Consider the following 15,545-nt stretch of genomic DNA (forward strand, 5'->3'; position numbering starts at 1 on the left):
AAGCCTGATGCCTGTGCCGGACAACAAGCCAGTGGGAGGGTGGCAGGGGTTGCCAGGAGTTGGGCGAGGCTCAGGAAGTTGCAAAGGGCAAGGAAAGGTGTCATTCACCAACCAGGTGTTCTCTTTCCTGTTTCCCTTAGTTCCCCTCTGTCCCGCCCTAAAGTGGATGTCCATGACCCTGTCCCAGCCAGCCTGGCCCCAGGCAGCAGGATGAGAGGGCTCCGATGGCGCTACACCCAGCTGGTAGGTCATGCTCCCTCTCCCTGATTTCCCCCTCATTTGTTCCCTCTCTGTAAAGCACCAGGTGGGTATGGAGCTTGGGGCGGTTCAGCTGGGCACTTGAAGCCATTTCTGTTTCTTCTCCAAAGGTCTAGCTCTCCTGGCTCTCACCAAGCCCTCAGCTCTCAGCATCCCTGCATCAACCTTGGCAGAGGGCTCTCTCTTCCCTCTATCCCTGCTGCGGTCTGGTATGAGGCCACAGAGATTGTAATGAGGAAGATGAGGTCTGTTCCGATGACAATCCTATCCTGTGTGGGAGGGCATGGGTTAGACTCAGGCTCTCCACCATACCTGGAAGTGTGACTGGCCCCTTTTAGACCAGAATCCGTTTGTGTGATGGCATTCTTGATGAAGCACTCTACTGCCCAGTCCCAGCCCTGGGCTGACAGGGCCCTATAGGGACTTGGGAGCTACCCGGACCACCTGTAGTTTGAATCTGGCTTAGGAAACAGAAAGAAAAGGCCATCTATTGTCAAGGGCCCCATTAAGCAAGAAGAGCCTAGGAGGAAATGGGAAAGGGCTTCAGGGTAGGGATCAGGTTCATAGGAAAGGCTCTGACTGATTTTTACTCCTCAGGTTGGGCCTTCTTCCTCAGAACTCAATACACACACACACACAAACACACAGGAAGGAAGTGACATTAGAAACCATCTAGCCCAAGGGGTCTCAATCTTTAGTGTTATGGGCTTCTTTGACAGTTTAGTGAAATCTATTGCAACCTTCTCAGAATAATATTTTTAAATGCATAAAAATGCACAAGGTTTCAAAGGAAGCCAATTAAATAGAAATGTAATTATCAAAATATTAAAAAAAACAAATTTGTGATGTAGTATACATGTTTCTCTAAATGTAATTTAATTAAATTTAATTATAATCTTACTATAATGTATAAGATATAATTATTTAATTACTATGTAATTCTAAATTTAATTCTCTAATTAAAGTTGATAATAATAGCTGACATTTATAAATGGCAAACCATTCCAGTATCTTTGCCAAGAAAACCGCAAATGAGGTCATAGAGTCAGACACAACTAAAACGGCTGAACAACAACAACAAAAACATTTATAAAGTTCTTTGCCAGCTTTTGTAAATGTTCTGTAAATGTTCTCATATGATCCTTACAACAACCCTGTAAGGTAGGTATTATTATCTCCATTTTACAGATGAGGAAACTGAGGCAAACAGAGGTGAAGTGGTTTACCCAGGGAATTCAGATCTTCCAGTTTCTAAGTCTAGCTCCCTATGTACTGTATCATTTAGCTGCCTTAAATGATTAGGTAAAGCACTTTAAAATGTAGGTAACTTAAAGGGTCTAACAACCATAGCAATTCCAAAATAGTGATGAGCATAATTCTATTTCAAGATATCTACAATGATTAGAACACTGATATGAAGATATCTGTGATTTTCATTGTTTACAAAGTCATAGGTACTGCTAATACTCCTGTGGTTTGTTGCCTATATTCCCAACTGAAGAAAATACTAAATTGTTAGTGAAAATAAAGAAACCATTTTCCCCCCATCCAAGGTCATGGACTCCCAAAAATCTACTCTTGGTACCTTGATTTAAGGGTAGCCAAGTAGCACAATAGATAGAGCACCAGGGCTGGAGAAGGGAGGACCTGAGTTCAAATTTGACCTCAGACACTTCCTAGCTGTGTAACCCTGGGCAAGTCACTTAACTCCAATTATTTAGCCTTTATGAAGACAGAAGGTAAGGGTTTAAAAAAAAAAACCAAAACACCTAGATTTAGTCTAGTTTCCTTATTTGTCATATGAGGAAACTGAGGCCCAGAGAGAGAAAAAAAAATTAAATAGTAAGTGGCTAAGCCTAGAATTGAAATCAATTCTCTGATTCCAAATCTAGATCTCTTTCTCTTATGTTACAATGGATGATCATACATATGCACACCTGTGAACACACACACACACACACACACACACACACACACACACACACACACACAGAATTTTAAGGTCTTTGTTCTTGGCACCTGGATAGGGGAAGCTATGAGGAGGAGTAAGGGCAGGGATCCTGGATGTTCTAGCACCTGCTTGTCCCCACCCCTAAAACTGTAACCTGACCTTTCCTTTAGGACAGAACAGACTCAGAAGGGCTAGGAGCCCAGAAACCTTGACTGGAGGACCTCTTGCTTCCCAGAGATCTGTGTCCCTGTGTTAGGGCATCAGCTACAGCTGGGTCCAACTCCATGGGAATTGTCCCCATTTTTTACACCCATTGGGACCTATTATTGCTTCCTCCTGCCTATATCTCAGAAGGAGAAGCTGACCTGAGGGAGGCTGCACCTGAGACCAGAGCCCTCCTTGGATGCACAGGGAGAATTCTGTCATCAAGGGCCTAATGAGATGGTCCTGGGGCACCAGAACTTGGAGGCACTGCTGGAGGATGGAGTGGGGCAGGGGAAGGTGGCCAAAATCTAGACAAGAGGCAGTGTGGAGTGTGGAGTGTGGCATGGACTTCAGGCCAGTATTATAGACCCTGTTTGCGATAAACTTCCTATATGTTTTTAAGGAAATGATTTCTTTTTTTCCCTTCGTTTTCTTTTCTATAAAATGAGGTTCAAATGAGATGGTCTTTAAAGTCCCTTCCAGATTCTGTTTCTATGACTTAAGGTACGGCTTAGAGAGAACACGTCTAAGAAGGCCATCTACTCCATTGCTCAGGCCAGGCTTGAATCCAGTTTTCCTTTTCATGCTGTCTGTATCTCCCACAGCCAACCCAACCAGATGACCCACTGCCAGGAGAGAATGAGGCTGAGGTTATGGCCCAGGCCATGCCAACAGCCCAGGGCCCAGGCATTGAAGAGGCTTGGGTCCCCACCCTAGGAGAGAGCAAAGTCCTTCACGTGGAGGAGTTCAGGCAGGTATGGCGGTACTACTTTGGGGTTTACGGACTTTGGATCTGAGACCAAGAGGGCTACTACAGGCTCTCTTCCTGGATGATGTCAGAGAGAGGTTAGCAGCGGAAAGATCTAGGTTCTTGCCCTGCTGTGGGAAATAAGACCAATTATTTCCCTGTCATGAACCTCAGTTTCCCCACCTGTAAAATGGTGATAATATGTTGGCCCCATCTGTGGCACTATGGCTTGAGGTGCTATTCCGCTCCATATTGATGCTCTGAGACAGAGAATTGAATCTAGTGGCCAGAGCAAGTCTTCTCTTCCATCCTTTGGCTGCTATTCTCTGCTTGAGTCCTCCTGGTCCCCCCCATTCCCACCCCTAACCTTGACTGAAGAAGAACACCCCATTCACACTCCTGCTTCTGTCCTTAGCTTGTCCCACACTTTCCCCCTCGGTTCATTGGCCACTCATGGACGCTGGTTTACTGCACTGCAAGGGACGGTTTCAGCCTCAAGAATTTGTATCGGAGAATGGAGGGCCAGAGCTCCCCTGTGCTCCTAGTCCTCAGGGATAGGGATGGCCAGGTAAGGGCCAGGCCTGATGGTGGGTGATTATCTTTTGGAGGGCTGGACCAGGGTAAAAGCTTGAATGGGGAAGAAGGTTGTGCCAGTGTCTCCCTGCCCCAACTGACCCTATGAGGTTCTCTTCTGTGGAGAGTCTTTTCTGAAGCAAATTCTGCATTTTCTGGGAAAGGACACACAGAGACAGAGGAATGAGGATGCTCTCACCAGGTGGCCCACAGGCCCACCTGACAGGCTCCTCTCACCACAGGTCATGTGGTTGAAAAGTCATATAGCAGGAGTAGGCAATCATGAGCTGAATCAGATATTAGGGATCCCTAAGGAAAAAAGGAAGGAGACAAGTTTGCTTTTCAAGCTGGCCAATTCCTTTCCCCTGCTCTTCTCCCCTCAATTAGATGTCTGGATTCTGGTCCCCCAACAGTTTTATTATCTGGTCTTCTTCCCAAAATCTCTCTCTCTCTCTGTCTGTCTCTCTCTCTCTCTGTCTGTCTCTGTCTCTGTCTCTGTCTCTGTCTCTGTCTCTGTCTTCCCTTTCTCTCTCCTCTCTCTCTCTTTTACTCTTTTCTAACTGTCTCTTCTTTCTGTCTCTCTCTCCACTCTCCTTTCTTTCCTTTCTCTCTCTTTTACTCTTCTCTGTCTCTTCTCTCTTTCTCTTTTCTCTGACACTGTCTCTCTCTGCCTCTCCTTTCTCTATCCTTTTCTTTGTGTTTCTGTGTCTCTCTGTCTCCCCCTCTCCTCTTTCTCTCTCTCCACTTTCTCTCTCCATATTTCTCCTGTTTCTTTTTTTCCCCCTCTCTGTCTCTCCTTCCTCTGTCTGTCTGTTTCTCTCTCTCTCCTTTCTTTGTCTCTTCCTCTTTGTGTTTCTCTCTGTGTCTCTCTCTCCTCTAGACCCCACCAGGGGTTAGGGGCATCAGATGTGGGGGAGGTGTTCTGTCATTAATTCTTCCCAACAACATCAGCTTTGATTGCCATCCTTACTCAGAACCCCACCTAGGAATTGTGCCTGGGGCAAAAACTCAAAGAGCACCTAGAGCAAGTGGCACAACACATTTGGCCCTCACTTTGGCATCTCTCCTACCAGGGCATTCAGAGAGCCTGGGGAGTTTGAAGTTACTTCTGGGGAGTGGTTGTGAAGCAGAGCACTCTGGGATAGGAGAGGAGCTGACTTCAGCCCATTCTCTAGTCTAAAACCCTATTTTAACTAATTATGCTCACTAATTAGGTTCCAAGCTCTGTTTTTCCATGCCACAAAAGAGGCTGCAGTCTCTGTCAATCTTCAAATTCATCACCTTTGGGCAAAGCTCAAGTTGCCCTATCCTAGTTATGGCCTTGTTTCTCCTAATCAGTCCATCAATAAACATCTCTTGATAACCTAGTGTGTGCTTCGCTCTGTGCTCACTCAGCACCCCTGTTAGGAAGGAATCCTTGTCCCTGGAGAGCTCACCGTGTGGGTGGGGAAGGAGCACCGTCCCCAGGAAACAGTGAAAAGGACAAGTCAGCGGGTAATTTAGAGCTACATTGCGCTTTTCGGCCCCTAACTGTTGTAAAGGTTCAGTATGGGCTGGAGCAGTCGGTGAGGAGAAGCTAGCCATGCCGGACCCTACAGGACGGGCCGGAGGAAGGGCATTCCAGGCTGGAAACCTGTGTGGGCACAGGAATGCCTTATTGATAGGATAATTGGCACTAGCTACAGGTCCAGGGCCTAGACCCTCTCTGAAAGCCAGGCTGGGAGGACAAGGGATGGGATGGTCCCTGGCAAAACCTCGGGCTCCTAAGGACACTCCCTGCCGTCCCCCAAGGCCTGTGCCAGCTGCCAACCACGCTTTTGCTTCCCGTTCCAGATATTCGGTGCTTTCTCCTCGACGGCCATCCGGGTCAGCAGCTGTTTTTACGGCACGGGAGAAACCTTCCTCTTCTCCTTCTCCCCCCAGCTGAAGGTGCGGTCCCCAGGCTGGGAATCTCTGGAGGCCCCTGGCAGCGCAGCTCTGTCCCTCTGGGGTGAAGGCAGAGTGGGGACTAAGTGCCCTGGGGCTCTGCAAGTGCCTTCAGATCTGCGGGCTGGTCCATCTGTGCCAGGAGGTGCCAGGGTGAATGCAGGGGACAGAACCAGGGCAGATACCCTGGTTGTCGTGTCCAGGAAATGGGGGTGGAAGCGGGGATGGCACTACCGGGCACAGCAGCCTGTTTTATTGTTAGATAGCTTTAACTCTTAGGGAGTGAATCCTTCTTTGAGCCAAACTATCCCTCTTTCTAACTTCCCCACCTTTGATCCCAATTCTGTCTTTTAGGCCAAGCAGAATAAGTCTGATCCTTCTTCTAGATGAGGGTCTCTAAGAAACTCACCTCCCTAAGATACTCCTCTTCTCCAGTTCAAATCTGGCCTCAGACACTTACTAGCTGGGTATCCTTGGCCAAGTCACTTGACCCTGATTGCCTCAGTTTCCCCCTCTGTAAAATGAGCTGGAGAAGGAAATGGCAAACTACTCACATACTCTGCCAAGAAAACTCAGCCAAGACAAGCTGGACATGACTGAAATGACTAAACAACAAGAAAATTTTGGAGCATGGCAAGTCTGAGAAATCGTTCGTTATACAGAATTGGGTCTGAGTCTCAGTTTTGCCATTAATTCCACACCTCTAAGTCTTAGAAAGTCACTTAAAATCTCCATCTTTTGTACCTCTCTCCTCCCACCAACCACTTGCTAAGCTCAAAACAAGCCACTGGAATTTCCTGAGCAGGAGAGTGACTTGTCACCAAGAAATCTAGAATCTACCTCTGAAATACAGCTGCCGAGGAGACATTGTCACTGGCACAGAATCAAGATTATTGCAGTAACCTCCTAATAATAGACCAGGCTTGCCTCTTCCTTCAAAATGCTTCTCATTCCCCTATGCTGCTAATTTTCCTCGTCTTTGGATTTAGCCATGGGATCACAGATTTAGAGGTGAAAGGCATTTTGAAGAATATACTTTTGTCATTTTAAAGATGATAAAACTGATGGTACAGTCTTTAGAGTGCTGGGGCTGTCGTCAGGAAGACCCGAGTTCAAATCCTATGTCAGACACTAGCTGTGTGACCCTGAGCAAGTCACTTGGGGTTTTTCCTGCCTCAGTTTCTTCATATGTAAAATGGGGATAATAATACCTACCTCCCAATTGCACCTGCCTCCCAGAGTTGCAGTAAGGACAAAAAGATATTTGGCTATATCCAACTTAAAATACTTTACGAATACTGGCTCTGACAATTGCCAAAATAACTTTGTTATAATTAATGACAGGGCACTCCTATTTAAAAAATTACCAGTGGTTTCCCATTGGGTCTAGGATGACATGTGATTTCCTTAGCTTAACATTTAAGGCTCTTCACAATTTGGCTCCCATCTAGTTTTCCAGCTTATTTCAATACCATTCTCATGACCTCTGTTAACAGTAAAACTGTTCATTATTTAGTCATTTTTCAATCATGTCTGACTCTTCAGTGACCCCATTTGGGGTTTTCTGGGTTTCCTTCTCCAGTTCATTTTACAGATTAGGAAACTGAGGCAAACAGGGTTAAGTGACTTGTCCAAGGTCACATAGCTATCTAGCTAGTTAATATCTGAGACCATATTTGAACTCAGGTCTTCCTGACTCCAGGCCCAGCCCTCTATCTACTGTGCCAACTAGCTATTCCCAAAAATCAATGCTTCAGAGCTGCCCCCAGGCCCTGAGTACCATTTTCTATTTTCCATCTGTGCTTTTCAGAATCTTTGACATGCCTCGAGGCTCAGTTCCGATCCCATCCATTTATTAAAATAATTGCCAATTGCTAGGTCTTGGGGACATAAAGGCAAAAAACCGGTCTGCCCTCCAGGAGATTATATTCTCCGGGGAGGCAAGGGACAAATAAACAGAAAAAGCATGTCCACAATCATTTAAAGGGAGAGAATAATACCCGGGAACGTAGGAACCCCCCTCCCACCTGGGGGCACATGGATTGATTTGTGAAGGAGGTGGGATTGAGGAAGGACTTAATTCCACGCAGGGAAGACACGTTGTGCAAAGGAATGGCAGGTGCTGGTAATAGCAAGTGGGCCTGGATTTTAGAGTCCATGGCAGGAGTTGGGATTTGGGGTTTTAGCCTGGTAGCAGAAGGTTCTTGAGCAAATGAGTGATGTCTTAAGACTTCTATTTTAGGGTAAAGATTTTGATAGCTCAGCTGTCATGTCACTGTGCCCGAGTTGTAGGTGTTCTCTTACTCCTCAGATTTCTTTATAATATACCTGTGCCTCACCCCCAACTTCATCCTACCTTCTCTGTCCTGATCTCAACTGCCACTCACTTTCTTCTCTTAAAAATCCAGACTCAGGGGGCAGCTGGGTAGCTTAGTGGATGGAGAGCCTAGAAAGGGGAGGTCCTGGGTTCAAATCTGGCCTCAGATACTTCCCAGCTGTGTGACCCTGAGCAAGTCACTTAACCCCCATTGCCTAGCCCTTACCACTCTTCTGCCTTGGAGCCAATACACAGTATTGACTCCAAGACGGAAGGTAAGGGTTAAAAAAAAAACCCCAATGGTCTTCTCACTTTGTTTTGTATCAGTCCTCTGACACAGAGGCATCCCTCTTGGGTTTCTCTCCTGATTCTTGCTTTCTACAACTGGGCTCACAAAGCCAGAGTCCCCCAGTAGCTGCCAATAGGTCGTTGATGTCTAAGAAAAGGCCCCTGAGCCAGCCAGAGATGTTGGAGAAAACAGCCCCTTCGTGAGATTAGATACTGAGAATAATATGTAGTAAATAACAGGCAAAACAAGGGGAATCGGATCAATGAAAAGTTTTATTGAAAGCAAAGGGGAAGAGAAGGGAAGGGGGCCTGACCTAAGACTCAGGCAAACACTAAAGAGCAGAGAGAGTAACTCCAATAAGAGTGGCACCGAGCTGGGGAGCTCAGAGACAACAATCCATTCAACAGGAAGGGGATTACTCCAGGGGGAAGGTGTGCACTGCCAGGGGAGAGGGTGTGCTGCTATGTGCCCTTCCAAGAGAGTTCTTAAACTCTGATAGTGGGTGGCCACCCAGGAGCTGGTCATTTTGCATATCGGAGGTCAGAGCAAAATATTACTTGGGGATTATCCGAAAGGAAAACAAGCTGGTAGTAGACAAAATATTTGGGGGATGAAGCCATACTGACTTCCAAAAATATTATCAGTATTTTTCCATTAATATGCTCTATAAGCTTTTATGTCATAAATCTGAACTCCCTCCCAACTTTGCTTAACCATCAAATGCAGATAATAATAGTAGTCTCTCTTGTGAGGATCCAATAAGGTATTTGTAAAGTGAACATAGTGGGCACTTAGTAAATGCCTGTGTCCTTCCCTACCTTTCTTCTTTTCTTCCTCCCTCCCTCCTTTCTTTATTCTTCCCTCCCACCTTCTCTCTTCCTTCTTCCCCTCCTTTCCCATTTTTCCTTTCTTCTACCCTTTCTCCTTCCCTACATTTTCCTTTCTTCCTCCCCTCTTCCTTCCTCCCTTCATTCTTTCCCTCTTCCCTTCCCTTCCTTTCTTCCTCCTTCCTCTTCTTTCCTCTTTCCCTCCCTCCCTCCCTTCCCCTAAGCTGGGAAACTTGAGAGTTCATTTAATATAGCAAAGCCCTCCCTCACCATCTCTCCTTTTCAGTTCCCCTTTTGATGATATTTGCTTCTTCTCTTTCCAGTCTGAAGACTCTTCTTAGTGGAGAGAACCCCAGGCATAAGAAATGAAGAAAGTAGGAATTAGCAGCTCTACCTTCTCTGGCATTCATTAACATTTCAGCATCCTCTCCAAGAGCACCCCATGCTTTCCTTATTCTGTTTTCTCTGAACATAGCTCCTCCTTCCCCCTCTAAACCTTAACTATTTTCTAGCCCCACATCCCAATTTTTCCAATTAATTACAATCAATAATATAATAGTCTGGCTTAGGAAAAAAACAACAACCCTTCTCACACATCTTTTAATCTTGGCAAAAAATGCTGTGAAGTAGGTAGGTCAGATTATTATCCCCATTTTTAGGATAAGAAAATGGAGGCTCAGAGGATTCAATATCACCCAACTAGCCAATGACAGACCTGGGATGTAAATCTAGGCTTCCCAGATTGAATCCCGCCACCTCTGGGAGGGAATAAGGGAAACAATTTGGAGCTTGTAACTTCGGAAAACTTGAGTGGGAATTTAAGATATGTAATTGGCAAAAAAAAAAATTAGTTAAAAAAAGAAGTAAATCTAGGTTTGGCGACCCTCAGGCTTTCCCCGCCACCCTCCGATCTCCTCTGTGGACACGCCCTTCCCTGAGCAGGGACCAGGCTGTGGGCAAATTACCCGGAGTTCTGCCTAAAGAAAAACTTTGAGGGTGAGCCAAAGCTTTGCGGCCAGCGCTGCCCCCAGTGGCCGCCCGCAGTACTGCAACCCGCTCCAGAGTTCCTTGTCTTGCAGGTGTTTAAGTGGACGGGCCGAAATTCTTTCTTCATCAAAGGAGACCAGGACTTGCTGGTAATGGGCAGTGGCAGGTATGCGTTCCGTAAGGGTTCCCGGGATTGAGGGGGGCCGCGCCCCCAGGCTCTGAAGGGGCACGAGCCGGTGCCTCTCCCGCATCTTGCCATAGAGTCAGAGGAAAACCATCCCTTCTGGGAGGGAGGGAGGCCCGGTTTAAGGGCTTAGGCTCCGCCAGGGCAAACGCCAGCGCCGCACGGCCTCCTTCCTAAGAGGGCCCGCTCCCCGGGGGGACTGGATAGATAAGATATAAAAAGTGGCAGCCACTTCCGGCCGAGAGCTGCCCTCCCAGCCCCCTGCTCCGCGGCCGGAAGGCTCATTCCTCGGTGCAGTAAGCATTGCCATTTACCGGGCTGCACCTCCGGGGCTGGGGAGCTCTGCGGATGGAGTCAGGCCCAGGGACCGAGGGCCCCCCAGCGGGTGACCCGCATTGCCCAGCCCTTACTGCCCTCTGCCTGGGAACTGATACACAGTAGTGACTCCAAGACAGAAGGTGAGGGTTTAGAACTAAAATACTGCAACTAGGGCCAACCAGGTGGACCGTGAATAGGCCACTGGAGTCAGGAAGACCTGATTCAAAGCTGGCCTCAGACACATTAACTGGGTAATCCTGGGTTTCCCCATCCATAAAATGAGGTGGAGCAGTCTTGGAATCACTACTATGTACTGGTTCCCAGGCAGAAGAGCCTTAAGCGGTAAGCAATGGGGGTTAAGTGACTTGCCCAGGGTCACACAGCTAGGAAGGACTGGCTGAAGCCACATTTGAACCCAGGACCTGCTCTCTATCCACCAAGCCAGTCAACGACAAAAATCCCCTCCCCCCCCCATACCTTTATTCTTTAAGGAATGGCTCTCTAGGAGGGAAAAAGAGAACAAATATTTGGGAAATGCAGATGATGTAAAAACAAAAGATGTCATTGCATTTAAATTGAATGCTGCAAATATCTCCTATGGGTAGCTGTTCAGTTCTGAATGCACAACAGCTGGCTGCATTGAATGGGTACCCGAGTTCTGGAGTGGCAGCTGGCTGCCCAGCACAGAGAAAAAGTAGAGGGAGGTTCAGGGCCCTCAAGACGGATTTTTCAACCAGCTCAAAATGTAGGTGGGGCATGGCCCTAATTATCCATGTGGGTCTCTGACCCTAGTGGGGTGTGGGGAAGCCTTGCTGATACCCAGATTTCTTTTTGTCTCCAGTGGACACTTTGGGCTGTGGCTGGATGGGGATCTGAACCACGGAGGCAGCCGCCCCTGCGCAACCTTCAACAATGAAGTCCTGGCAAGGCAGGAAGAATTCTTCCTGCAGGAATTGGAGGCCTGGACGCTGAGCTGAGGTGCCCAGAACGGCTCAGGCCGCTCGGAACTCCTCACCACCTCCTTCCGGGGGGGACTGGTAGAGCAGAAGAGGGTTAGCTATGTGAACAGCTGGGCCCTATCAGAGGGCTCTTTGAACCGGGGCAAGCCTGTGGGGTACAGCAGTCCATTCCAGCTGCAAATGACTGTGCGTTGGATAAACCTGCATGGCACGCAGCTCCCCTCGGACCTCCCAAATAAGCTGCCAACAAGGCCTACAGAAAAAGAGGAAGCCCGTTCCTGACAAAGGCTGCTGCACAGGAGGGCCCAGGGAACACGACCCCGTTGCTTCATTTTTTTTCCTGGGACTTTATCCTGGACACAATAAAAGGGCACATTTCAAGGCTGATGCACTTCTCTGTCCCAAACCAGGCGAAGTACGAGTGCAGGAGTCAACTCCAGAAGGCGGCTTTGGTGGGTGGACCACAGACTTCCTTGGCAACCCATCTAGCAGGGCCTGAGGACAGGAAGACTCCTCTTCAAATCTGGCCTCAGCCACTTGCCAGCTGTGTGACCCTGGGCCAGTCACTTAACCCTGTTTGCCTCCGTTTCCACCTTTGTAAAATGAACTGGAGAGGGAAATGGCAAACCATTCCAGGATCTTTTCCAAGAAAACCCTGGACAGACCATCCAAGTCTGTGTCAGAGGGAAACCAGTGCTCTAGAGTAAACCCTTTGCTGGGGAAATAGCCTGCAGCAGAGAAGGAAGGGTCAAGAGGCATCAGCACTGGGTGTTTTCACATGCCAGGCCAAATGATACTACCATGAGGAGGCTAAGAGAGGGGGGAGAAGACTAGATTCAACAAGGACACCTACAAAGTGATCCACTTGAAATCTCCTTTGCTCTTGAGGTTATAAGGAGAAGTTGCCAGCTTTCAGGGACAAGGACCAAATTCTCTCTCCCCTAGCTAGTAACTGCTTTCCCCTCCTTGCATCATTAGAAGATTTATCCCTTTCCTTTCATGGCAGTTTAAAAGATTTATCCCTCTAAAGTTGGGTCAGAGAAATGGAGTAACACAGACACAGTAAAATGATATCTCCAGAAGGCTCAATAGAGGGAGAGCCAGGCCTAGAGACAGGAGGTCCTGGGTTCCAATTGGGACTTGGGCACTTCCTAGCTGTGTGACCCTGGGCAAGTCACTTAATTCCTATTGCCTAGACCTTACTGCTCTTCTGCCTTAGAACCCATATACTGTATTGATTCTAAGGTGGAAGGTAAAGGTTTAAAAAAATGCCATCTTCATTCACAGGACAACTAGGCTGATGAGAGGATGATTATATGGTGGTCAAGATGAAACATGTTTCTCATTCAATTTAAAACAATATTGGTTAAAACATGAGTCAAATCTCCAATGGAGGATGACATAACAGCATGAAATACACCTTGAGAGAGCAGGCAGTCTGGTTGGAGATACATTCATAAGCTTTATTGCAGTGTTTTCCACACTCATCCCAGGTATTGATTTTTTAAAAATGCAATGAGAATATCCACTAATTCCAGTGGCTGAGACACTGAAGGTATTTGTATACAAACATCAAAGGTGTTTCCCAAGTAAAATCTGAACTTGATAGCCCAAGAAGGGAAGCAAGCATCATAAAATAAAGTGCGGCAACCTTGATAGGACAAAGATGCAAACCTTAGATCTTCTCCCCCTCCCTCCCCAGGGTGTGTGAGACAACAGTAGTGCTGTGGTAGAGAGTTCCAGATTCAAAAACAGCGTTTTACAGAAATAAGATGATCTTTGCTACTACATCCCTGCCCCTGACTTTGGCTATATCATCTTAATAAAAAGCACGTATACAGCATAGTAATTCCAAGAACTGGCAATTTTTTGCCAAACCTCCCTCCATCCCCATCCCATTTCCTGTTGCCACTGGACAAAGAAAGCAATTCGTCCAAGGTCACCTAAGAAATCAGTGTTGTGGAATAGATCAAGGAGGCCTGGAGAAAGAGGGGGTCCGGGGCTGCAAGTTCTCCTTCATTGGCCAAGTCAATTCTCTATTCCCCAAGTCCTGTCCCCTGGCTCTTGAGATATAATCCTGGACCCGCTTGGTGGCTGTCTCTAAACACTTCCAGTTTTTGCCTAGAATCAGGATCCTGGAGCGCTCACTAGCCTGGGGAAAGGAGGCTGCCCATCCAGGCCTCTGGGGACAGGCTGCTGGAAGAGCAAGGCCAGGGGATGACATGGCACTGGGACCTCAAACGCTCTGTGTCTACTGCGTGTAAGGCCCTGTGTGAGGAACTGGGGGAGCTAGAAGGAGAAGTAAGACATAGTGTCTGCTCTCCCAGACTTTTTAATCTAGCAAGGGAGAATAAAAAATAAAACACGATCAGGCAACATGAGACAGCTACAGATACCCTCCAAAATAAGAAAAGGCAAAGATGGTTTCAGATGGGATTGTGTGGAAACTTTTAAACCCCAGAGAATAGTCTGGAAATGTCTGGGGTCAAGCGCTTTGGGGATGTGCTCCTCTTCTCCCCTACCCTCCAAGAGAAAACCTTGACTCTCACTAGGTGGAAGGCTAGGCTGACATGCATCTCTGCACAAAGAAGGATAAGCTTCTTGGAGGGCTTGGAGGGCTTTTTGGACGTACACTCCTATGGCGGGCACCCTGGGAAAAAGGAGATCTGACCTCAGCCTGGGGCAGAAAGCCACCAAAGAAGCCACAAGGACAGCAGCAAAGTCTCGTCCTTTTGCCTGAATATCTGGCTGAAGTCTATTTTGTGGAGGTAGCAGAAACTTATTCCCCGGTCAGAGCAGAGCCTTGGAAAAGAGGCTTTCTACAGCAAGGCCTTCTTACAGTCTTGATTACTCAGAAACAGAGGGAACGAAACCTGCTGAGAGAAGGAATTTATTCAGCTGAGAGTGGAGCCCTGATCGAGGGGCAACTCTGCCCTCTGTGAGGGCCCTACTGGGGTCTGGACAAGGACGGCCCACACGGGGGTCTAGAAAGGCCTCTATTCTGGCCACTGAGATCAGGAGGATTTGGAATAACGTGCCTGGAGCCCTTGGGCTTTCTCCTTACAAAGTTTCTCCCAAGTTTCAACTGCAGATATGCCGTCCCTTAGTCCTACGGGAGGCTGGCAGGTGAGGTCTGGGCCGTGGCAGGCTGGGCTCGCTGCCTCTTAAAGACTCTGCTTTTGTAACCAGGGATGGCCAAGACAGCTTCGGTTTCCCATCCCATAACCAAGAGGCAACACATTGAATCTATAACATCTATTTCCCATATATTTCGAAAAGACAAGTTTTCCCCCTACAGGAATTGAGTGTATAAAAATAGTGCTTAAAAAAATTTTTTTTTCACATAAAGAAGAGTTGAAGATACCAAGCCCATTTTGAAGAAGTAATAAAAAGGTTTATGGCTTTTTCCCATAGTCTGCAGATTATCTATCTACCTGATGGAAGATCTTCCTTCCTGTTCTCACATAAAAACTGCTCTATTGCAACTAAAATCTTAAAATTTCCCTGGAATTTGTTATGAATGTTGTTTCTGACAAAGCCCTCTTATATCAGGTTAGATGACCTGATGAGTTACGTGACTTTTAGGAATCATATATATATACACACATATATATGTGAGTTATCTATAACTCAGCCCCCCAAGTTAATATGAGAGAAAAACCTGTAATTTATTTAGTCTGACCAGCTTCTGCTTGAGCTATGTAGAGCAGTTGTGTTTGAAGAAGCCAAGGAATAGGTGTTAGGTGTGTTCTAGCTTTCTTGCAGCACTGTAACTTGGACAGATCCCTTTATAAGAAGCAGATATGCAAACACAGTGAGCAGACACTGCCATTCTAGCAATCAATTCCCAAAAAGGTTGCTTTTGGGTTTGTAGCCCTTTCTTGCACCATCTGGATCCTGGCCTCTATTCTGGGGATTCCAACTCGGTTTCCTAGGTGTTAGTTTTGGGGCCACAACATCACCATCCTGTTGGTCAAGAAGGAAAAAAATGGCCAGGAAAAGCT

The 15,545-nt window shown here is 47.0% G+C and overlaps 2 protein-coding genes across 4 annotated transcripts in view; one reads left to right on the forward strand and one right to left on the reverse strand.

Moving 5' to 3' along the window:
- Positions 1-96: 96 nt before the first annotated feature.
- TLDC2 (TBC/LysM-associated domain containing 2) lies at positions 97-14,947 on the forward strand. Its single transcript, XM_007474303.2, has 6 exons — positions 97-243; positions 3,019-3,168; positions 3,577-3,729; positions 5,568-5,663; positions 10,173-10,246; positions 11,424-14,947. The coding sequence occupies exons 1-6, from the start codon at positions 211-213 to the stop codon at positions 11,557-11,559; spliced, it is 642 nt and encodes a 213-aa protein (XP_007474365.1). The 5' UTR covers positions 97-210; the 3' UTR covers positions 11,560-14,947.
- SAMHD1 (SAM and HD domain containing deoxynucleoside triphosphate triphosphohydrolase 1) overlaps positions 12,984-15,545 on the reverse strand; it is a 58,152-nt gene continuing 55,590 nt past the window's right edge. Inside the window, exon 16 of one of the 3 annotated variants that reach the window (XM_007474308.3) lies at positions 12,984-14,414. In XM_007474308.3, the coding sequence (XP_007474370.2) occupies positions 14,361-14,414 (54 nt within the window). In that variant the 3' untranslated portion in view covers positions 12,984-14,360. Of the gene's footprint in view, positions 15,508-15,545 lie in introns of all 3 variants that reach the window. The other 2 variants (XM_007474307.3, XM_001381548.5) reach the window with 2 other exon arrangements.

Source organism: Monodelphis domestica, chromosome 1, assembly GCF_027887165.1.
Source record: "Monodelphis domestica isolate mMonDom1 chromosome 1, mMonDom1.pri, whole genome shotgun sequence".
Lineage (NCBI taxonomy): Eukaryota > Metazoa > Chordata > Mammalia > Didelphimorphia > Didelphidae > Monodelphis > Monodelphis domestica.